General features: G+C 38.3%; 1 protein-coding gene and 1 long non-coding RNA gene across 2 annotated transcripts; both read left to right on the top strand.

Annotated features, from left to right (window-relative positions):
* Positions 1-2,974: 2,974 nt before the first annotated feature.
* LOC120787581 lies at positions 2,975-4,929 on the top strand. The gene is made up of 2 exons (XM_040123286.1): positions 2,975-3,187; positions 4,379-4,929. Exons 1-2 carry the CDS (start codon positions 3,112-3,114, stop codon positions 4,927-4,929), a joined length of 627 nt encoding a protein of 208 aa, XP_039979220.1. The 5' UTR covers positions 2,975-3,111.
* A 16,048-nt stretch (positions 4,930-20,977) lies between these two features.
* Positions 20,978-21,656, top strand: LOC120787582. The gene is made up of 3 exons (XR_005706971.1): positions 20,978-21,241; positions 21,360-21,429; positions 21,549-21,656. It is a non-coding gene; the product is annotated as an uncharacterized LOC120787582 (long non-coding RNA).
* Positions 21,657-23,229: the final 1,573 nt, after the last annotated feature.

Here is a 23,229-nt window from a genome sequence, read left to right on the forward strand (position 1 = left end):
GGTCATCTTCATTCACACAGATTTTTTAATCAAGTTTTTTTATATGGTATATACTTTTTAGCGTCAATAGCTTCATCTTTAACAGTTAAGCGATAAAAGATCTGGCAATGAGAAGGGAGGATGGAGGGTTTACACACAACTCGACACACAAATGAGCATCTAAAGAGAATGAGATAATGGTGGTGTGATGATGAGTGGAAGGGAAGTAAAACATCTCCCAGAAGAAGACGTTAGCTAGTGGCCAATGGCATGAGTAGCTCCACAGAGTTAGAGTTAATGTTATTATTATTGTTGTCAGCGTGAATAAATAAAAGGACTGCCATAAGCGCTTGGACCCCCCCCACCCCAACCCCTTTCTTCTTCAGGCTCGGACACTGAAAATAATGATACAAAAACTCCACAAAGAGCTCATGAGTTGAGTAAGTTGTGTCCAAATGTACCAACCACAATTACCACAACAAAAAATAAACCAGGCGGTTTACTATTACCTTCCTTCTGCCCTTGTCTCGACTAGGCAGAGACAGCATCCGCTTTGAACCCTCTCAACTAAAAAGATAACTATGCATTTATTGTATGTCCTCATCAAAATGTATATAATGATAAATAATTTTTCTTTTTACATAATTTTGATGAAATTATTTAATGTTATTTCCCCTTATCTGTCATTTGTCTTCTAGAAGGACGAGAGGAGTTGAAGGAAGATGGAAACAGCAGGCTGAGTGAACCTTCTGATTTAAAAATTTTTCACAGTATACATTTATTTCAGGCTATTATTTAAAATTCATATATAGTTGAATACTTCACCTGTTGGGTTGCTGAGGTTATTAACTGGTATCCTCTTTGTCTGTCTTTATCCATTTCCAGTGAGGACAAGCGGCCCTAGATGTCCACCTCATCTGCTGCAGCAGCAGCATCATCAAGACCGTTTGCTGTCCTGAAGATCATCAGGACAAGTGGGATTCAAACTCATTTCCAGGGAGATTGGGACCTGAATACAGCCTTCAAAGGTTTAAAAATGTGTAATTAATGAGAAAGAAAAGACACAAAGTTTATGCATTATTTGATAAAAGTGCTTGCTAAATGTTTATGACCTGGTTTGACACTGAAAATGATGATATAGGAATTCCTCAAAGAGCTCCTGAGTTGAGTAAGTGGTGTCAAAATGTACCAACCTCATTGCCTACATCAGTAAACCAGACGGAAATGATTTTATTCTGTTAAGTGGCTGCGTTCTTGAACACACTGTGTTTTTTACAGCACTAATATCATCTCAGCTGGATATTTTCTCAAAACTGAATGGAAAATAAAAGAATTATTTGCAAGACTAAAACTACATTAAACAGCGTTTTTAAATAAAAAGTAAAATAGTGACAAACTGGCAACTTGTTTATGTGTCCCATGCCTGGTCCCAACAAGAACAAGTTGATGAAGGTATAAAAGTTATGATATATGAAAAACAAACAACTGGAAAAAGGGGATCAAGTTTAAAGGTGCTCAGCCAAACTGTGTAACATTTACAGTATACAGGGTGTAAAATGATAATTTTATACCTTTTAGGCTGATAATGAATCACTGTCACAGACCTTACATAAAAGCTAAAAAATATTTTTGTATTTTGTTCTGGGAAAATAGTTTCAACAAACAAAAATGCGCTCTTGTTTCTTTGTCAGCTCTCTCTTCTGTTTACACAGTAGCATGAGGAATCCATCCATCCTTTCTCTGCGAATCCCTTCTACGTGTGAGAGTCTGAATTAGATGCAGGAATGGGAGCCTCCACCACTCATAGTGAAAACATTCAGTTACAGAATGTAAATACACTGAATATCTGTTGCTGAAAAAATGCAGAAAACAAGCTTTTATTTCCTGAAAATATGAAGGACTATAAATCCTTCACAGTAACATTAGACAAGTTGTTACTACTGAAAATAAGCAATTAACCATTTCAGTTAAATATATTTTAAAATGATGATGATTATTATTATTATTATATATTATTATCATATATTATTATATCATATATTATATTTGTAATGGGAAATGTTTTATTTCTTTTTATTCATTGCTACTTATCATTGATTAAACCTGTTGAACTATGTTCTTTTAATGTAAAGGATGCTATGTTCTCTGAACTTAGGATTGTTTGAATGAACCGTATATACTGATTATAACAAATAAATGCTGGTCTGAACCGGCTGTACATTTGTGCAGATTCGAGGACAGAGTGTGGAATTTAACCTGTTTATTCGTGCTGGCGACAACGGCTACGTGACCATCACTGTATATAAGGATTTGTCTTATAGTTGGCACGTGTGCAGACTCTGAAACCTCAGTGGTGGAAAGAGTGCTGCACCCTATTCGGCGAATAGATAGACTCTTGTCTCTGTCTGATGATCATTGCTGAATACTGATGGTTGTTCTCTTTAATTCGACTTGATATTCTGTAATAAATCATTTTAATCTTCATAGACTTATTGTTGTTCTTTGTTACTCACCTAAAGGCCTTTCTACCTAACAATATTATTATTATTATTATTATTATTATTATTATTATTATTATTAAATGTATACAGGTAACGTTTAGCTTTGCATAAAACAGATAATAAGAAAATTTTTAATTTGGTTTCTGTAAGTACACTGAATATCTGTTGCTGAAAAAATGCAGAAAACAAGCTTTTATTTCCTGAAAATATGAAGGACTATAAATCCTTCACAGTAACATTAGACAAGTTGTTACTACTGAAAATAAGCAATTAACCATTTCAGTTAAATATATTTTAAAATTATTATCATTATTATTAAATGTATACAGGTAAGGTTTAGCTTTGCATAAAACAGATAATAATAAAATGTAATATTTAACATTTGGTTTCTGTAAGTACACTGAAGTCATGGTGATGAGTGACGTGTTGAGCTGTCTCTATAAAAGCAGAGCCCACAGTTCTATATCCATTCTCCACCTGAGCGCTGACAGAAGCAGAACTCTTGTGAAGTGAAACTCTTCAACCTTGAAGCCAAGTGCTGCCTTGTTGCGAAGACTGTGACAACCCTCACTTAATAAAACAGCCTTTGACCTGTGGACATCTTCAGGAACCAGCTGTGGAAGTGGCAAAAATGGCCTCAACTGGTTTACGCCGTGAGAAACACCTGCTGACCTTAGGCATCTGCTGTTCGCTTGATAGACGCTATGGTAAAACACAGTAGACCACATTTAAGACGACCATTAACCATTACACCTGACTTACACGTGTTATTTTGGTGTCAAATTATTACAGACGATGGAATTTCACGAGTGTATATGTCACTGGTGGAAATGTATGAATATTAATGCAATGTTTGAGAAACACATCCCTTCTGAGGGGTTGCACAAGTTTCGTCCAGTTAACATTGAAAGTATAGGACAAAGATGGCGCCGGGCCATTTTTAAGAGATGCTAAAAGTTGTATATGTTCCACTCGCCATGGAGACGACGTCAAAAATCAGAACGATCCAGAGATCAACGTCTGACGTCGGTGTGCTCAACCTGGGGCCCCGCTTCTTGTACGTGGATGGTTGAGTTTGCATGTTTTAATTTTGATTACAGCATCAAATTCACAAATCCAAGACCTGTACAAGTGCAAGTTTATTCATACCTGAGTGGAAACATGATCGTTCATTGAAAGAATTTATGACTTAATTGTCGGATCTGGATTTAAAGTTCTTCAGTCACCTGTAGATCGGTGCTGTTGAGTTTACACATTTGAAAATGAAAGGTTATATACATTACTTTGAAAAGTACAGAGCCCTCGGAGATTATATACTTTATCTAGTGCGCAGTGACCGATAATAGGCGGGTAAGTCATTATATTGCGCACATAAAATAACAACATCATCTCGGGACTTAGATGATATTGTTACCTATCGTCCGACCTTGATGTAACGAGGAGGTAATAAATCATGGAAGTGTATGAGCCGTGAACACGATATGGTTTGTATTCATTTATAACAGTTTGAAGCAGTTACAACCTCCTTGAAACGTGAAGCTTAGTCCGTAATCACTCCTCAGTGTTTGCACAGCACACCAGTCAACTTAAATGCGCTACAAACGTACATTTTTGCTTTCACCTGCTTAAGGTCTTAATTGAAATAAAACCAACAAAAAATGTTGGAAACAATCTGTAACATTGAAGAGAAGCAGTGAAATTGAAGAATATTTAAATCCTTTTTATTCTTATTTCACTAGTACAGAATGCCAAAATGTAACAGCAGAGTTTGTTTGAAACTGTTTTAAAGTCAGAACTGCACAGTTATCTCCACATTTTAATCCAGACTTTTATTAGTCAGATCATGTCATGACTAATGTGACTAATGTTTTTTGTTTGGTTTTTTTCTTTCCATTTAGGTCGTCTGGTGAGGCCAATGCAAATCCTTCAGATAATCGCTACAAACCTGAGGAACCGTCCTCTGAGCAGATCAAACATCGACTCCATTTACGAGTCCATACCCAGCCTGTACCACAGCCTCGTGACAGGTTCTAAGGACTTCCCTTTAATCCCAGTGAAAGGATTGTACATCTCGCGCCTGATGTTCACGCCCTTTCCTCATAGCAGGCACAGCCAGAGGGAGAATGCCCCACCATCTCCTCTAACCGAAGAACCAGCAAGTCTGGTGGTGCCCACTGCAGGCTCCAGTTCTCCTCCTCCAAATATACTGACTCCAGTTCTTCCTGAGAAGACGGAGATAGAAGCGCTGAAGGCCGACCGCAGGAACTGTGTCCGCAGCTTGGAGTTTGATGGCAGCACTGTCACCAGAGTCATCTCCACTGTGTACCGCACTGAAAGCGCTGAGCTGACCAACTGCTGGAGAGTGACCGACTACACTGCAGACGGACACCTTCTCATGTCAGTCCTCTGTCGGTTTAATAAGGTGTCGACAAAGTGCGCAAGACTCTGAAACAGGGGAAGCGGAAGGATACAGAGGAAGAGCAGCAGCAGCAGCAGCAGCCTGTCTCCACCAAAGAAGCGCTTGAGAGTGTGATGGGATGGTCCAACAATCCACCAGTTCTCATGCACCAACCAGGACTTTAAGCAGCTCCCAGAGGTTCTTTGGTGCTTTGACCACATTTGCACTGCTGCAGCTTTTGGTCTGTCCCTTGTGGCCTGTGCATCTGGCACGGCTAGAGAGCACCCAGGTAGCGTCTTGCACCGGGCCCATGCAGACATGCTGCACCATGGATATGGTTGGCTGAGGAGTTATTATTGTACATTTGTAAATAGTTTGTTTCATCATGGTACACAGGTCAGTGTTTTTGGTGCGTCTCGCACCTTTCTTTATTCTTTATGCTGGCCTGTGTCTGATATGGTGGAAAACATGAGGGAGCTGCCAGGAACTCTTGAGATAGGAGCTCCCTTGAAAGAAATTTTATTTTTTTTTTCCCCCCCAAACAGGATGAATTGGAAACACTAAATTGCCTGTGCCCTGTTCAGGGTTTAGCTCACCTCCTACCCAATATGTGTTGGGACAGACAGCAGTCTCCCTGAAGACTTGAACAGCAAAAGCACTTACGATGGATGTCTGTAAATAAAGTTGAATGTGTTTTCTTGAGCTAGAAGCACATGCAACTTTATTTAATGGAGCTGACTCATCATCACGAGCTTCAGATTCAAGTTTAAGCTAGGAATGAGAAGACCTATCAAAACACCTGCAGGGACAGAGTCAGAGCAAGAAAAACTACTGATCCACCAATGAGAGGCAGTTCAACAAGGAAGAACAGCCTGATAGAAGAGGCAGGAGAAGACAGGATCAGCAAGACAGGGGCCAGTGAAGATATTAACCCCACCTGCAATTTCTCCCAGCTATCCAGACCAGCCAGAGGTGGACAGAGAGGAAAACATGTACCTGTTCATCAAGGATCAAAATCTGGGACACCAAGATGTCTTTACTTATAAAGGATTTTGACTTTGATTTGAAACCTCACCAAGAATGAAGAAATTGGTAAGTATTCCTTGAAAAAGCATCTAAAAGTTAAAATATATTGTGTTTATAGTGTGGTAGCCCCTTCTACATACATTTTCTTACATTTACTTTCAGCTCTCTCGTCTGTTTCAACTTACAAGCCAGGTTCATAAATTCAAATTGAATACATTTGAATATATGATTGAAATGTAACTGTTAGTTTAATCACATTAAGTCAAGTAAATTCCACCAGGGTTAGAAGCTGAGACAGACACAACAGTTAATGCTACTCTACTAACCGAAGCAAAAAAGTCATATCCTGGTCTTGATTGTAATTTTGACCAAAGATGTGGTTACTGTGTTCTGGCTTTAGAGGGCAGCATAGTTGGATACCTCATCCAGATTCTTTTATTTAAAAAAAAAAAAGAAGCTTTGGCTGATGGATGATGTTACCCACCAGCTGGGTGAAACGGAATTTACATTAAACAAGATTTTCTCCTTGGCAATAAAATATAGAGTGGTACAGCCTCTTGTCGATCAATTCATGCGCCTGCATCATAATTTGCCTGACTCCTGTTTAAATGTTAGACGATGGTGGGCGGGGGCCCCTGCAGCTACCTCACCTGCTGTCACCCTTCCTTCAGTGGGGCAGGTGAATTATTGATAAAGTATGAGGAGGGGTTTGGTGTGAAGGCTGCCACACACACACACTCCTACCCTGCTCAAGACAGAGACACACACAAACCCCGCCTCTTAAAACCACTTAAGATGACACAATTGAATTGTACAGTTGAAAGTAGGCGTGAGCTTCTGGTGATCACATGGCAGGACAGCGGAGGTGGGTTCATGATTAAATAATTATTCACTGGTAGATGAATTAATTTAGTCTGAGAGAAAACTATAAATCCAATGAAACAGATCAAGACATAATTGATATTCTTTGGACAAAGTGCAGCAGTGAAGAGGTTTACAATTGAAGAACAAATGAGCAAAGACATCAGCCCGTAGTTTCAATAGGAGCCTATCATGACTCAAAGTCCAAAGGTAAAGGAAGTGCTAAAAACATTCTATCTCAGTAGATTCATATTCTGGAAAATGTTCAGGCACAAACAAGGACTAAAAACAGCCTTTCCAGAGCATCTTGCTTGTACTTCATGTAGGATCTTTGGCCATGATACAACGAAAAATGTAAACCATTTGGAAATCAATAATGGAGAAAATCTGTATATGACAGAAGAAAATCAGAATGTTAAACATGTTATTTCTGTGGTTTGTTTAGTGATGTTTAATGATATTTATTTTGGAGTACACTACAACCATTAACAATACAGTTTTCCAAGAAGATAAAGGGGTTTTGCAAGGAAAAAAAAGGTTTTTCTTGATTATTACTACATGAAAAAGGTAGCAAATAAAGTAGAAATGTTTATTTTCCCAAAACCCAATAGACACTGCCCCCTCAGCACCACCACCTAAATTAATGAACTCAGAAATAAACAGAAAGGAGGTATACAGACAAACCTAATAATAATTAAGACCACAAAAGTACAACAAAATAGGAGAATTAAATGTGGACTCTTAAACATTAGATCGCTCCCATCTAAAGCTGTATTATTAAATCTAATGGAGGACTCTATGCTAACTGTAGTCCCTCCGAACTGTTTCTACTTGTTGGTAGTGCTGCTGGCTCAATGAGAATTACACTCAACTCTATTGCCCCCATGGTTTAACTCCCAAACCCGCATATTAAAGCATAATGCTAAAAAAAAGGAACTGGGCGAATCCTGCTTAGCCTGGCATGATAGTCTTAAAACATATAAGTAAGGCTCTCTGTAATGCCAGAGCAGCCTATTACTCATCTTTAATGGAGGAAAATAAAAAACAACCCTAGGTTTCTTTTCAGCACTGTAGCCAGGCTGAGAGAGAGTCATAGCTCTATTGCTGAATGTATTCCTACCGCTCTCAGTAGTGACGATTTCATGAAATTCTTTAATGATAAAATTCTAACGATTAGAGACAAATTTCACCACCTCCTGCCCCCTCAACCGGCATGGATTTATCTTCAAACACAGGAACCTTAGAAACAGCTTTAAAACCCGATACATACTTAGACAGTTTCTCTCCCATCGACCTTCGCCAACCACCTTCAACAACGTCTTCATCTAAACCATCAACCTCTTAGACCCCTTCCCAACTAAGGAAGTTTTACCTCTAGTTGGCACCTCTTTACTAGATATAATCAATCTGTCTTTATTAACTAGCTATGTACTGCAGTCCTTTAAAGTAGCTGTAATTAAACCTTAACCTTGTCATTAATTAGGCCTAGGTTGCCAGGTGACTTCTCATGATGCCCCGAGCTCCTCTCCTCCTCTCTCCTCTCCATCTTTACACATTCATATCCCATCAATGCTCGTTACTAACTTGACTTCTTCTCTCTCCTGTAGATTTGTCCATTCTCATCTCTCTCCTCTCTCCTGCTCAACACGCACTGCTTCAATTATCATTATTATTTTTATATGTAGTCTGATTATTATTATTATTATCATTATTATTAGTCTTATTATTATGATACAGCTGTATTAGGAACGTGGATTGTGCCATGTTCTCTTTCCTCCTGCTCTCTCTCTCTCTCTCTCTGGGTCTCTGTAAATACAACTATAAACGGTCTATACCTGCTCTATATGAAAGGTGCCCTGAGATAACTTCTGGTATGATATGGGGCTATATAAATAATTTGAATTTATTTTCCTTAAAGTTTTTCAAAAGTTGGGGTGGTCAAAATGGAGTCAGAGGTGGGTAAGACATTTAGACCCAGTATGGGTCAAAGCTCAAATCACTGGAACCTACGATTCCCATAATGCTACTTAATTACTTTTCTGTTAGATCCTCCATAACTGGTCAATGCCCTTTAAACTCTGTTAAACACCAGTTTCTGAGGCAGTTGTTGGTCAGCTTGCATCTGACAAAACAAAATAAATACTTCTCCCCTGATGCACAGGCTAGGATCCTGAGACACCAGAGACATTAAGCAGCTCCCAGAGGTTCTTTGGTGCTTTGACCACATTGCACTGCTGCAGCTTTTGGTCTGTCCTCGTGGCCTGTGCATCTGCACGGCTAGAAACACGCAGGTGGCGTCTTGCACGGGGCCCATGCAGACATGCTGCACCATGGATATGGTTGGCTGAGAGTTATTATTGTGGTTTTGTAAATAGTTATTTTCATCATGGTACACAGGTCAGTGTTTTTGGTGCGTCTCGTACCTTTCTTTATTTCTTTATGCTGGCCTGTGTGTCTGGTATAATTGGAAAACATGAGAGAGCTGCCAGGAACTCTTGAGATAGGAGCTCCTTGAAAGAAATTTTTTTTTTTTTTCACCCCAACAGGATGAATTGGAAACACTAAATTGCCTGTGCCCTGTTCAGGGTTTACCTCACCTCCTACCCAATATGTGTTGGGACAGACAGCAGTCTCCCTGAAGACTTGAACAGCAAAGCACTTACGATGGATGTCTGTAAATAAAGTTGAATGTGTTTTCTTGAGCTAGAAGCACATGCAACTTGACTCATCATCTGGGAAGAACAGCCTGATGGAAGAGGCAGGACAAGACAGGATCAGCAAGACAGGGGCCAGTGAAGATACTAACCCCACCTGCAGTTTTCTCCCAGCAATCCAGACCAGCCAGAGGTGGACAGAGTGGAAAACATGTACCTGTTCATCAAGGATCAAAATCTGGGACACCAAGATGTCTTTACTTATAAAGGATTTTGACTTTGATTTGAAACCTCACCAAGAATGAACAAATTGGTAAGTATTCCTTGAAAAAGCATCTAAAAGTTAAAATATATTGTGTTTATACTGTGGTAGCCCCTTCTACATACATTTTTTTTACATTTACTTTCATTGTAATAAAGGCTTGTAATGTCCATTTTGTGTTGACAGACTATGTCAAAGAGTAGTGACGTTTCTAAAGTTATGTCCCAAAATAATCAAAATTATCTGGAGGTATTAAATGTTATCCCACATAACCTGCCATTTGTCTTTTAGCAAGAGGAGTCATTTTACACCCTGTAGACATTTACAGTATACAAGGTTTAAATATGAATTTTTTACCTTTTTAGGCTGATAATGAATCACTGCCACAGACCTTACAGAAAAGCTAAAAAATAATTTTTTATTTTGTTCTGGGAAAAAAGTTTCAACAAACGAAATGTTCTCTTGTTTCTTTGTCAGCTCTCTCGTCTGTTTCAACTTACAAGCCAGGTTTATAAATTCAAATTAAATACATTTGAATATATGATTGAAATGCAACTGTTAGTTTAATCACATTAAGTCAAGTAAATTCCACCAGGGTTAGAAGCTGAGACAGACACAACAGTTAATGCTACTCTCTACTAACGAAGCAAAAGTCATATCCTGGTCTTGATTGTAATTTTGACCAAAGATGTGGTTACTGTGTTTTGGCTTTAGAGGGCAGCATAGTTGGATACCTCATCCAGATTCTTTTATTTAAAAAAAAAAAAGAAGCTTTGGCTGATGGATGATGTTACACACCAGCTGGGTGAAACTGAATTTACATTAAACAAGATTTTCTCCTTGGCAATAAAATATAGAGTGGTACAGCCTCTTGTCGATCAATTCATGCGCCTGCATCATAATTTGCCTGACTCCTGTTTAAATGTTAGATGATGGTGGGCGGGGCCCCTGCAGCTACCTCACCTCCTGTCACCCTCCCTTCAGTGGGGCAGGTGAATTATTGATAAAGTATGAGGAGATGGGTTTGGTGTGAAGGCTGCCACACACACTCCTACCCTACCAAGACACAAACCCCCGCCTCTGAAAACCACTTAAGATGACACAATTAGATTGTACAGTTGAAAGTAGGCGTGAGCTTCTGGTGATCACATGGCAGGACAGCGGAGGTGGGTTCATGATTAAATAATTATTCACTGGTAGATGAATCAATTTAGTCTGAGAAAACTATAATCCAATGAAACAGATCAAGACATAATTGATATTCTTTGGACAAAGTGCAGCAGTGAAGAGGTTTACAATTGAAGAACAAATGAGCAAAGACATCAGCCCGTAGTTTCAATAAGGAGCCTATCATGACTCAAAGTCCAAAGGTAAAGGAAGTGCTAAAAACATTCTTTCTCAGTAGATTCATATTCTGGAAAATGTCCAGGCACAAACAAGGACTAAAAACAGCCTTTTCAGAGCATCTTGATTGTACTTCATGTAGGATCTTTGGCCAGGATACAACGAAAAATGTAAACCATTTGGAAATCAATAATGGAGAAAATCTGTATATGACAGAAGAAAATCAGAATGTTAAACATGTTATTTCTGTGATTTGTTTAGTGATGTTTAATGATTTTTATTTTGGAGTACACTACAACCATTAACAATACAGTTTTCCAAGAAGATAAAGGGGTTTTGCAAGGAAAAAAAAGGTTTTTCTTGATTATAACTACATGAAAAAGGTAGCAAATAAAGTAGAAATGTTTACTTTTCCCAAAACCCAATAGACACTGCCCCCCCTCAGCACCACCACCTAAATTAATGAACTCAGAAATAAACAGAACGGGAGGTATACAGACAAACCTAATAATAATTAAGACCACAAAAGTACAACAAAATAGGAGAATTAAATGTGGACTCTTAAACATTAGATCGCTCCCATCTAAAGCTGTATTATTAAATCTAATGGAGGACTCCTATGCTAACTGTAGTCCCTCCGAACTGTTTCTACTTGTTGGTAGTGCTGCAGACTCAATGAGAATTACACTCAACTCTATTGCCCCATGGTTTAACTCCCAAAACCATATTAAAAAAGGCATGATGCGAAAACTTGAAAGGAACTGGGCCGAATCCTGCTTAGCCTGGCATGATAGTCATAAAACATATAAATAAGGCCCTCTGTAATGCCAGAGCAGCCAATTACTCATCTTTAATGGAGGAAAATAAAAAAACAACCTAGGTTTCTTTTCAGCACTGTAGCCAGGCTGAGAGAGTCATAGCTCTATTGCTGAATGTATTCCTACCGCTCTCAGTAGTGACGATTTCATGAAATTCTTTAATGATAAAATTCTAACTATTAGAGACAAAATTCACCACCTCCTGCCCCCTCAACCGGCATGGATTTATCTTCAAACACAGGAACCTTAGAAACAGCTTTAAAACCCGATACATACTTAGACAGTTTCTCTCCCATCGACCTTCGCCAACCACCTTCAACAACGTCTTCATCTAAACCATCAACCTCTTAGACCCCTTCCCAACTAAGGAAGTTTTACCTCTAGTTAGCACCTCTTTACTAGATATAATCAATCTCTCTTTATTAACTAGCTATGTACTGCAGTCCTTTAAAGTAGCTGTAATTAAACCTTAACCTTGTCATTAATTAGGCCTAGGTTGCCAGGTGACTTCCCATGATGCCCGAGCTCCTCTCTCCTCCTCTCCCTCTCCATCTTTACACATTCATATCCCATCAATGCTCGTTACTAACTTGACTTCTTCTCTCTCCTGTAGATTCGTCCATTCTCATCTCTCTCCTCTCTCCTGCTCAACACGCACTGCTTCAATTATCATTATTATTTTTATATGTAGTCTGATTATTATTATTATTATCATTATTATTAGTATTATTATGATACAGCTGTATTAGGAACGTGGATTGTGCCATGTTCTCTTTCCTCCTGCTCTCTCCTCTCTCTCTCTCTCTCTGGGTCTCTGTAAATACAACTATAAACGGTCTATACCTGCTCTATATGAAAGGTGCCTGAGATAACTTCTGGTATGATATGGGGCTATATAAATAATTTGAATTTATTTTACATTAAAGTTTTTAAAAAGTTGGGGTGGTCAAAATGGAGTCAGAGGTGGGCAAGACATTTAGACCCAGTATGGGTCAAGACTCAAAATCACTGGAACCTACGATTCCCATAATGCTACTTAATTACTTTTTCTGTTAGATCCTCTATAACTGGTCAATGCCCCTTTAAACTCTTTTAAACTCCAGTTTCTGAGGCAGTTGTTTGTCAGCTTGCGTCTGACAAAACAAAATAAATAATTTCTCCCCCTGACGCACAGGCTAGGATCCTGAGGCAGCTGTTAACGAAGCAACCATGGCCTACAAGAACGGATGTGTACAAACACATATAGAGCGTTTAGACACACACACACCGCACCGCCAGCTATGATCACTTCAGCTTTCATATGGTCATACACTCTTTAACAAACATTCACACTTACAAAAGGGGGGGGGGCAAGAATTAAGACAACAGGCTTATGAACTACACTGTCAACAGGTCTCACTACTTTAAGAGGGGGACTCTCAACAACACAAGGAGACAGAGCAAACAATGGCAGGGAATCACGTGACATTGACGTTTTATGTGCTGTGACAGCATTGGATCTTGTCATTTTATGACAGCATATGGGTGTGCAGTAGGCTTATCTGAGAGTTTGCTACACACCTTTAAACTTTCAATTTCCTTAGACTTTAATTTGTTTTTACCCAATTTAAAGGAATAGTCTGATATTTTGGGAGCTTAGCATAAAGGGAAACAGCTAGTCTGCGTATACCCAAGTCCGCCTACCAGTACATCTACAGCTCACTAATCCTAATGACACGTTACATCTTGTTCGTTTAATTCGTGCAAAACTGTCATTTGGCCAGGAGTTATGAGCCAGTCCATTTCTTGGCCATTCTCCTGTAAAACGGCAAATGGTATTTTTTTTTTTTTTTTTACACATAGGTTTTATGCGGTTTGAACAAATAAGATGTGTTATTAGAATTAGTGAACTTTAGAGGTGCGGTAGGCAGATTTTGTTATCATTGGACAGATCCAGGCTAGCTGCTTCCTGGATTTCCAGTCATTAAGCTACTTCACGCTAACTAGCTCATGCTACATATTTAGCATACAGACATCAGAGTAGTATCGATCTTCTCACCTCACAACAAACGCATAAATATCGTATTTCCTAAAATGTCAGACTATTCCTGTAAAGACTTTGGTTGGTATTAAATATTATGTACAGTGATGATATTACTCATGTCACACAAAAACTAAATTGCATGAAATGTGTAGGCCTATTTGTAGGCTAGTTGAATAAAAGCAAAAATATTTATGTGACTGGTAAACAAAGCTTTTTGTGCTATTTCCACCTGTTCAGTAGATGTAAAGTGATCAAATTTATTTCCATATACAATACGGTAAAATTTTTCAGACCTGGATAATAAGCCACTGTATGTGTGTGTTTAAGCATTTGATCAGTCATACCAAAAAAAAAAAAAAAAAACTTCGACAAACTACAGGCTGATCTGAAGGGATAGAACACATAATAAAAAATGTTTAAAACAGACAACATTGAATCTCAATGAAACAAATAAAAAGACATGATATGATTGGACCCTGAGATCTTAACCCCTCCCATTAGGTCTAATCCCTTCCCTCGAAAAAATTACACAAGAGAAAAAGAAAAGACAACAACAACAACTACTACAACAACAACATCAAAAAGGACGGAAAAAGTGTCCGTCACTAAATCTTCAAGGTCATCTTCATTCACACAGATTTTTTTAATCAAGTTTTTTTTATATGGTATATACTTTTTTAGCGTCAATAGCTTCATCTTTAACAGTTAAACGATAAAAGATCTGGCAATGAGAAGGGAGGATGGAGGGTTTACACAACTCGACACACAAATGAGCATCTAAAGAGAATGAGATAATGGTGGTGTGATGATGAGTGGAAGGAAGTAAAACATCTCCCAGAAGAAGGCGTTAGCTAGTGGCCAATGGCATGAGTAGCTCCACAGAGTTACAGTTAATGTTATTATTATTGTTGTCAAGCGTGAATAAATAAAACGACTGCCATAAGCGCTTGGCGCCCCAACCCCAACCCCTTTCTTCTTCAGGCTCGGACACTGAAAATAATGATACAAAAACTCCACAAAGAGCTCATGAGTTGAGTAAGTTGTGTCCAAATGTACCAACCTCATTTCCCACATCAAAAAATAAACCAGGCGGTTTACTATTACCTTCCTTCTGCCCTTGTCTCGACTAGGCGAGACAGCATCCGCTTTGAACCCTCTCACCTAAAAAGATAACTATGCATTTATTGTATGTCCTCATCAAAATGTATATAATGATAAATAATTTTTCTTTTTACATAATTTTGATGAAGTTATGAACTGCTATTTCCCCTTATGTGTCATATGTCTTCTAGAAGGACGAGAGGAGTTGAAGGTAGATCGAAATAGCAGGCTGAGTGAACCCTCTGATTTAAAAAGATTTTAAGAGTATACATTTATTTCAGGCATATATAGTTGAATACTTCACCTGTTGGGTTGCTGAGGTTATTAACTGTTGTCCTCTTTGTCTGTCTTTATCCATTTCCAGTGAGGACAAGCGGCCCTAGATGTCCACCTCATCTGCTGCAGCAGCAGCATCATCAGAACGTTTGCTGTCCTGAAGATCATCAGGACAAGTGGGATTCAAACTCATTTCCAGGGAGATTGGGACCTGAATACAGCCTTCAAGGTTTAAAAAAATGTGTAATTAATGAGAAAGAAGAAAAGACACAAAGTTTATGCATTATTTGATAAAAGTGCTTGCTAAATGTTTATGACCTGGTTTGACACTGAAAATGATGATATAGGAATTCCTCAAAGAGCTCCTGAGTTGAGTAAGTGGTGTCAAAATGTACCAACCTCATTGCCTACATCAAAAGTAAACCAGGCGGAAATGATTTTATTCTGTTAAGTGGCTGCGTTCTTGAACACACTGTGTTTTTACAGCACTAATATCATCTCAGCTGGATATTTTCTCAAAACTGAATGGAAAATAAAAGAATTATTTGCAAGACTAAAACTACATTAAACAGCGTTTTTAAATAAAAAGTAAAATAGTGACAAACTGGCAACTTGTTTATGTGTCCCATGCCTGGTCCCAACAAGAACAAGTTGATGAAGGTATAAAAGTTATGATATATGAAAAACAAACAACTGGAAAAAGGGGATCAAGTTTAAGGTGCTCAGCCAAACTGTGTAACATTTACAGTATACAGGGTGTAAAATGATAATTTTATACCTTTTAGGCTGATAATGAATCACTGTCACAGACCTTACATAAAAGCTAAAAAATATTTTTGTATTTTGTTCTGGGAAAATAGTTTCAACAAACAAAATGCGCTCTTGTTTCTTTGTCAGCTCTCTCTTCTGTTTACACAGTAGCATGAGAATCCATCCATCCTTTCCTGCGAATCCCTTCTACGTGTGAGAGTCTGAATTAGATGCAGGAATGGGAGCCTCCACCACTCATAGTGAAAACATTCAGTTACAGAATGTAAATACACTGAATATCTGTTGCTGAAAAAATGCAGAAAACAAGCTTTTATTTCCTGAAAATATGAAGGACTATAAATCCTTCACAGTAACATTAGACAAGTTGTTACTACTGAAAATAAGCAATTAACCATTTCAGTTAAATATATTTTAAAATGATGATGATTATTATTATTATTATATATTATTATCATATATTATTATATCATATATTATATTTGTAATGGGAAATGTTTTATTTCTTTTTTTATTCATTGCTACTTATCATTGATTAAACCTGTTGAACTATGTTCTTTTAATGTAAAGGGATGCTATGTTCTCTGAACTTAGGATTGTTTGAATGAACCGTATATACTGATTATAACAAATAAATGCTGGTCTGAACCGGCTGTACATTTGTGCAGATTCGAGGACAGAGTGTGGAATTTAACCTGTTTATTCGTGCTGACGACAACGGCTACGTGACCATCACTGTATATAAGGATTTGTCTTATAGTTGGCACGTGTGCAGACTCTGAAACCTCAGTGGTGGAAAGAGTGCTGCACCTATTGACGAATAGATAGACTCTTGTCTCTGTCTGATGATCATTGCTGAATACTGATGGTTGTTCTCTTTAATTCGACTTGATATTCTGTAATAAATCATTTTAATCTTCATAGACTTATTGTTGTTCTTTGTTACTCACCTAAAGGCCTTTCTACCCTAACAATATTATTATTATTATTATTATTATTATTATTATTATTATTATTATTAAATGTATACAGGTAACGTTTAGCTTTGCATAAAACAGATAATAAGAAAATTTTTAATTTGGTTTCTGTAAGTACACTGAATATCTGTTGCTGAAAAAAATGCAGAAAACAAGCTTTTATTTCCTGAAAATATGAAGGACTATAAATCCTTCACAGTAACATTAGACAAGTTGTTACTACTGAAAATAAGCAATTAACCATTTCAGTTAAATATATTTTAAAATTATTATCATTATTATTAAATGTATACAGGTAAGGTTTAGCTTTGCATAAAACAGATAATAATAAAATGTAATATTTAACATTTGGTTTCTGTAAGTACACTGAAGTCATGGTGATGAGTGACGTGTTGAGCTGTCTCTATAAAAGCAGAGCCCACAGTTCTATATCCATTCTCCACCTGAGCGCTGACAGAAGCAGAACTCTTGTGAAGTGAAACTCTTCAACCTTGAAGCCAAGTGCTGCCTTGTTGCGAAGACTGTGACAACCCTCACTTAATAAAACAGCCTTTGACCTGTGGACATCTTCAGGAACCAGCTGTGGAAGTGGCAAAATGGCCTCAACTGGTTTACGCCGTGAGAAACACCTGCTGACCTTAGGCATCTGCTGTTCGCTTGATAGACGCTATGGTAAAACACAGTAGACCACATTTAAGACGACCATTAACCATTACACCTGACTTACACGTGTTATTTTGGTGTCAAATTATTACAGACGATGGAATTTCACGAGTGTATATGTCACTGGTGGAAATGTATGAATATTAATGCAATGTTTGAGAAACACATCCTTCTGAGGGGTTGCACAAGTTTCGTCCAGTTAACATTGAAAGTATAGGACAAAGATGGCGCCGGGCCATTTTTTAAGAGATGCTAAAAGTTGTATATGTTCCACTCGCCATGGAGACGACGTCAAAAATCAGAACGATCCAGAGATCAACGTCTGACGTCGGTGTGCTCAACCTGGGGCCCCGCTTCTTGTACGTGGATGGTTGAGTTTGCATGTTTTAATTTTGATTACAGCATCAAATTCACAAATCCAAGACCTGTACAAGTGCAAGTTTATTCATACCTGAGTGGAAACATGATCGTTCATTGAAAGAATTTATGACTTAATTGTCGGATCTGGATTTAAAGTTCTTCAGTCACCTGTAGATCGGTGCTGTTGAGTTTACACATTTGAAAATGAAAGGTTATATACATTACTTTGAAAAGTACAGAGCCCTCGGAGATTATATACTTTATCTAGTGCGCAGTGACCGATAATAGGCGGGTAAGTCATTATATTGCGCACATAAAATAACAACATCATCTCGGGACTTAGATGATATTGTTACCTATCGTCCGACCTTGATGTAACGAGGAGGTAATAAATCATGGAAGTGTATGAGCCGTGAACACGATATGGTTTGTATTCATTTATAACAGTTTGAAGCAGTTACAACCTCCTTGAAACGTGAAGCTTAGTCCGTAATCACTCCTCAGTGTTTGCACAGCACACCAGTCAACTTAAATGCGCTACAAACGTACATTTTTGCTTTCACCTGCTTAAGGTCTTAATTGAAATAAAACCAACAAAAAATGTTGGAAACAATCTGTAACATTGAAGAGAAGCAGTGAAATTGAAGAATATTTAAATCCTTTTTATTCTTATTTCACTAGTACAGAATGCCAAAATGTAACAGCAGAGTTTGTTTGAAACTGTTTTAAAGTCAGAACTGCACAGTTATCTCCACATTTTAATCCAGACTTTTATTAGTCAGATCATGTCATGACTAATGTGACTAATGTTTTTGTTTGGTTTTTCTTTCCATTTAGGTCGTCTGGTGAGGCCAATGCAAATCCTTCAGATAATCGCTACAAACCTGAGGAACCGTCCTCTGAGCAGATCAAACATCGACTCCATTTACGAGTCCATACCCAGCCTGTACCACAGCCTCGTGACAGGTTCTAAGGACTTCCCTTTAATCCCAGTGAAAGGATTGTACATCTCGCGCCTGATGTTCACGCCCTTTCCTCATAGCAGGCACAGCCAGAGGAGAATGCCCCACCATCTCCTCTAACCGAAGAACCAGCAAGTCTGGTGGTGCCCACTGCAGGCTCCAGTTCTCCTCCTCCAAATATACTGACTCCAGTTCTTCCTGAGAAGGCGGAGATAGAAGCGCTGAAGGCCGACCGCAGGAACTGTGTCCGCAGCTTGGAGTTTGATGGCAGCACTGTCACCAGAGTCATCTCCACTGTGTACCGCACTGAAAGCGCTGAGCTGACCAACTGCTGGAAGTGACCGACTACACTGCAGGCGGACACCTTCTCATGTCAGTCCTCTGTCGGTTTAATAAGGTGTCGACAAAGTGTAAAGACTCTGAAACAGGGAAGCGGAAGGATACAGAGGAAGAGAGCAGCAGCAGCAGCCTGTCTCCACCAAAGAAGCGCTTGAGAGTGTGATGGGATGGTCCAACAATCCACCAGTTCTCATGCACCAACCAGGACTTTAAGCAGCTCCCAGAGGTTCTTTGGTGCTTTGACCACATTGCACTGCTGCAGCTTTTGGTCTGTCCCTTGTGGCCTGTGCATCTGTACGGCTAGAAACACCAGGTAGCGTCTTGCACGGGGCCCATGCAGACATGCTGCACCATGGATATGGTTGGCTGAGGAGTTATTATTGTACATTTGTAAATAGTTTGTTTCATCATGGTACACAGGTCAGTGTTTTTGGTGCGTCTCGCACCTTTCTTTATTTCTTTATGCTGGCCTGTGTCTGATATGGTGGAAAACATGAGGGAGCTGCCAGGAACTCTTGAGATAGGAGCTCCCTTGAAAGAAATTTTATTTTTTTTTTCCCCCCCAAACAGGATGAATTGGAAACACTAAATTGCCTGTGCCCTGTTCAGGGTTTAGCTCACCTCCTACCCAATATGTGTTGGGACAGACAGCAGTCTCCCTGAAGACTTGAACAGCAAAAGCACTTACGATGGATGTCTGTAAATAAAGTTGAATGTGTTTTCTTGAGCTAGAAGCACATGCAACTTTATTTAATGGAGCTGACTCATCATCACGAGCTTCAGATTCAAGTTTAAGCTAGGAATGAGAAGACCTATCAAAACACCTGCAGGGACAGAGTCAGAGCAAGAAAAACTACTGATCCACCAATGAGAGGCAGTTCAACAAGGAAGAACAGCCTGATAGAAGAGGCAGGAGAAGACAGGATCAGCAAGACAGGGGCCAGTGAAGATATTAACCCCACCTGCAATTTCTCCCAGCTATCCAGACCAGCCAGAGGTGGACAGAGTGGAAAACATGTACCTGTTCATCAAGGATCAAAATCTGGGACACCAAGATGTCTTTACTTATAAAGGATTTTGACTTTGATTTGAACCTCACCAGAATGAACAAATTGGTAAGTATTCCTTGAAAAAGCATCTAAAGGTTAAAATATATTGTGTTTATAGTGTGGTAGCCCCTTCATACGTTTTCTTACATTTACTTTCATTGTAATAAAGGCTTGTAATGTCCATTTTGTGTTGACAGACTATGTCAAAGAGTAGTGACGTTTCTAAAGTTATGTTCCAAAATAATCAAAAATATCTGGAGGTATTAACTTTTATTGCCCTTACCTGCCATTTGTCTTTTAACAAGAGAGTCCAGATGAGACAAGGAAACAAGGAGACTGCATAAATTGTGAATTCTCTATATTTAAAAAAGATAAGTCTTCAGTTTCATCTATGTTATTTTAGGAATCTTGAGAGGAGAAACAAGATAAAGACCAGAGGAGACAAGCAGAGGAGATGCCATGCACTGTGAACCCCCTCATTAAAAGATAAGTATGCAATTATTATAAATCATTATCAGAATTGTATATAACGATAAATCGTTCTTCCTTTTACATGATTTTGATGAAGTTATTATTTGTTATTTCGCCTTATTTGTCATGTGTCTTTTGGAGAGGAGAGAAGGGAGGAAGCAGCGTCCCCTGTAAACTCTCATTTAAAAAAAGATAAGTATAAATTTTATTCGTTGTTATTATCAGAATTCCTTTACAGATAAATAGTTCCTCTTGGGCTTAAGTTGTTTATTAACTATTACTTTCACTGTCTCCCATTTGTCTCTTAGAGTAAAGAAATGAGATGACACGAGGACAAACAAGACAAAGACCAGAGGAGACAAGCAGAGGAGATGCCATGCACTGTGAACCCCTTCATTAAAAGAAATAAGTATGCATTTATTATAAATTATTATCAGAATTGTATATAACGATAAATTGTTCTTCTTTTTACATAATTTTGATTAATTTATCGACTTATTTCGCCTTAATTGTCATTTGTCTTTTAGAGAGGAGAGAAGGGAGGAGGCAGCATGCCCTGTAAGCAGGCAGGCTGAGTGAACCCTCTGATTTAAAAAGGTAAGTATAAATTTATTTCATGCTATTATTTAAAATTCATATATAGTTGAATACTTCTCCTGTTGGGTTGCTGAGGTTATTAACTGTTGTCCTCTTTGTCTGTCTTTATCCATTTCCAGTGAGGACAAGCGGCCCCAGACATCCTCCTCATCTGCTGCAGCAGCAGCATCGTCAGTTTGCTGTCCTGAAGATCATCAGGACAAGTGGGATCCAAACTCATCTCCAGGGAGACTGGGACCTGAATGCAGCCTTGAAGGTTTAAAAATGTGTAAATAATGAGAAAGAAAGAGACAAAGTTTATGCATTATTTGATAAAAGTGCTTGCTAAATGTTTATGACCTGGTTTGACACTGAAAATAGCGATATAGGAATTCCACAAGAGCTCCTGAGTTGAGTAAGTGGTGTCAAAATGTTCCAACCTCATTGCCGCATCAAAAAAATAAAACAGGCGGAAATGATTTTATTCTGTTAAGTGGCTGCGTTCTTGAACACACTGTGTTTTTACAGCACTAATATCATCTTAGCTGGATATTTTCTCAAAACTGAATGGAAAATGAAAAGAATTATTTGCAAGACAATGTTGAAGCAAAATTGAAACTACACTAAACAGCGTTTTTAAATAAAAGTAAAATAGTGAAAAAATGGCCCATGTCCCATGCCTGGTCCCAACAAGAACAAGTTGATGAAGGTATAAAAGTTATGATATATGAAAAACAACCAACTGGAAAAGGGGGATCAAGTTTAAAGGTGCTCAGCCAAACTGTGTAACATTTACAGTATACAGGGTGTAAAATGATAATTTTATACCTTTTTAGGCTGATAATGAATCACTGTCACAGACCTTACATAAAAGCTAAAAAATATTTTTGCATTTTGTTCTGGGAAAATAGTTTCAACAAACAAAATGTGCTCTTGTTTCTTTGTCAGCTCTCTCTTCTGTTTACACAGTAATGCAGGGATACATCCATCCTTTCCTGCGAATCCTTCTCGTGTGAGAGTCTGAATTAGATGCAGGAATGGGAGCCTCCACCACTCATAGTGAAAACAGCTAATTACAGAATGTAAATACACTGAATAGCTGTTGCTGAAAAAATGCAGAAAACAAGCTTTTATTTCCTGAAAATATGAAGGACTATAAATCCTTCACAGTAGCATTAGACAAGTTGTTACTACTGAAAATAAGCAATTAACCATTTCAGTTAAATATATTTTAAAATTATTATTATTATTATTAGATGTATACAGGTAAGGTTTAGCTTTGCATAAAACAGATAATAATAAAATGTAATATTAACATTTGGTTTCTGTAAGTAGTACACTGAAGTCATGGTGATGAGTGACGTGTTGAGCTGTCTCTATAAAAGCAGAGCCCACAATTCTATATCCATTCTCCACCTGGCTGACAGAAGCAGAACTCTTGTGAAGTGAAACTCTTCAACCTTGAAGCCAAGTGCTGTCTTGTTGCGAAGACTGTGAAAACCCTCACTTAATAAAACAGCCTTTGACCTGTGGACATCTTCAGGAACCAGCTGTGGAAGTGGCAAAAATGGCCTCCACTGATTTGCCGTGAGAAACACCTGCTGACCTTAGGCATCTGCTATTCGCTTGATAAACGCTATGGTAAAAACACAGGAGGGATACAGAGGAGTCCAGATGAGACAAGGAAACAAGGAGACTGCATAAATTGTGAACCCTCTATTTGAAAAACAAAAGATAAGTATTCATTTTGTTCTATGATATTACCAGAATTCCTGTACAGATGAAAAGTTCTTCTTGCTGCTGAAGTTGTTTATTAACTGG

Source organism: Xiphias gladius, unplaced genomic scaffold (assembly GCF_016859285.1).
Source record: "Xiphias gladius isolate SHS-SW01 ecotype Sanya breed wild unplaced genomic scaffold, ASM1685928v1 HiC_scaffold_251, whole genome shotgun sequence".
NCBI lineage: Eukaryota > Metazoa > Chordata > Actinopteri > Istiophoriformes > Xiphiidae > Xiphias > Xiphias gladius.

Excerpts from the sequence above, each read along its gene's own strand:
- LOC120787581 (XM_040123286.1), top strand. The coding sequence starts at position 3,112 with ATGGCCTCAACTGGTTTACGCCGTGAGAAACACCTGCTGACCTTAGGC. Across the intron at positions 3,188-4,378 it reads TTCGCTTGATAGACGCTATG|GTCGTCTGGTGAGGCCAATG; the intron begins GTAAAACACAGT and ends CTTTCCATTTAG.